Here is a 1,074-nt window from a genome sequence, read left to right as displayed (position 1 = left end):
CCCCCCCCCCCCCGACCCCGCCGTGGGTCCATGGGTCACCCTGGCCATGGGCATCTTGGGGGTCTGGGGGCTCCTGGGAGTCCATGGGGCTCCCATAGTCAGGGGGCTTCCAGGTGCTTGTGAAGCTCCCGGGGGGTCTCTGGTGCTCCCATGACCGTGGGACTCCGGGAGTTGTGGGGCTCCTGGGGGTCTGGGGGCTCTCAGGGTGTCGTGGGAGGTAGTGACAGGCATCCTGGGACCGAGCTGGGACCCGGGTGCCACCTGAGCAGGGCGTGTTTGGGGACACGGGGTGACAGCGGGGCGGCACCGGGGCAGCGCTGCCCTCCCGCTCCTGCTGCTCCCCCCAGGTCGGACGTGGTGGTGCTCTGCTTCTCGCTGGCAAACCCCAACTCGCTGCGGCACGTGAAGACCATGTGGTACCCGGAGATCAAACACTTCTGCCCCCGCACCCCCATCGTGCTGGTGGGCTGCCAGCTGGACCTGCGCTACGCCGACCTGGACGCCGTCAACCGCGCGCGCCGGCCGCTGGCCAAGTGAGCCCCCAAAGTGTCACCTCCCAGCCCCACGGCGACAGAGACACCCCAATGTGTCATCACCAGGACCACCCCAGTCCCATGAGAATGGGGACCCCTCCCTCTGCTGCTCTGGGGACCCCCAGTTTTGCCACACCCGGTTAGGGTGTGTCATCCCAGCCCCCGTGACGCCGCAGGATGGGGGCCCCTCATGGGTCAGGGTCCTCTGACAGCACTTGTGGGGTAAAGCCTCTGCCCCTCTCAGTACTCCTGGGTTGGGGTCTCCCCTCCAGGCCCCCCTGGCACCCCCACAATAAGGAGGGGCCACTCTCCCAGCACCCCCTGGGATGGGGATGAGACCTCCCAGCATCCTTGGAATCAGGAGGGGCTGCCCTGGACACCCTCCTCAGCCCCTCCCCAGCTCCCCACCCTGTCCATGCCCCCTCAGGCCCATCAAACCCTCGGACATCCTGCCGCCGGAGCGGGGGCACGAGGTGGCCCAGGAGCTGGGGGTGCCGTACTACGAGACCAGCGTGGTGGCCCAGTTCGGGGTCAAGGACGT

General features: G+C 68.3%; 1 protein-coding gene across 1 annotated transcript in view; it reads left to right on the top strand.

The window, feature by feature from the left end:
* Nucleotides 1-135: 135 nt before the first annotated feature.
* LOC108448656 (rho-related BTB domain-containing protein 2-like) overlaps nt 136-1,074 on the top strand; it is a gene marked incomplete at its 3' end in the record, with an annotated part of 2,667 nt that continues 1,728 nt past the window's right edge. The window contains exons 1-2 of the mRNA XM_017742386.1: nt 136-533; nt 961-1,072. Coding sequence (XP_017597875.1) covers nt 151-533; nt 961-1,072 — 495 coding nt within the window. The remainder of the gene's footprint in view (nt 534-960; nt 1,073-1,074) is intronic.

Source organism: Corvus brachyrhynchos, unplaced genomic scaffold (genome assembly GCF_000691975.1).
Source record: "Corvus brachyrhynchos isolate BGI_N302 unplaced genomic scaffold, ASM69197v1 scaffold166, whole genome shotgun sequence".
Taxonomy (NCBI): Eukaryota; Metazoa; Chordata; class Aves; order Passeriformes; family Corvidae; genus Corvus; species Corvus brachyrhynchos.
Note: the sequence above shows the minus strand (reverse complement) of the source record. Positions and strands in the feature narration are given on the sequence as shown.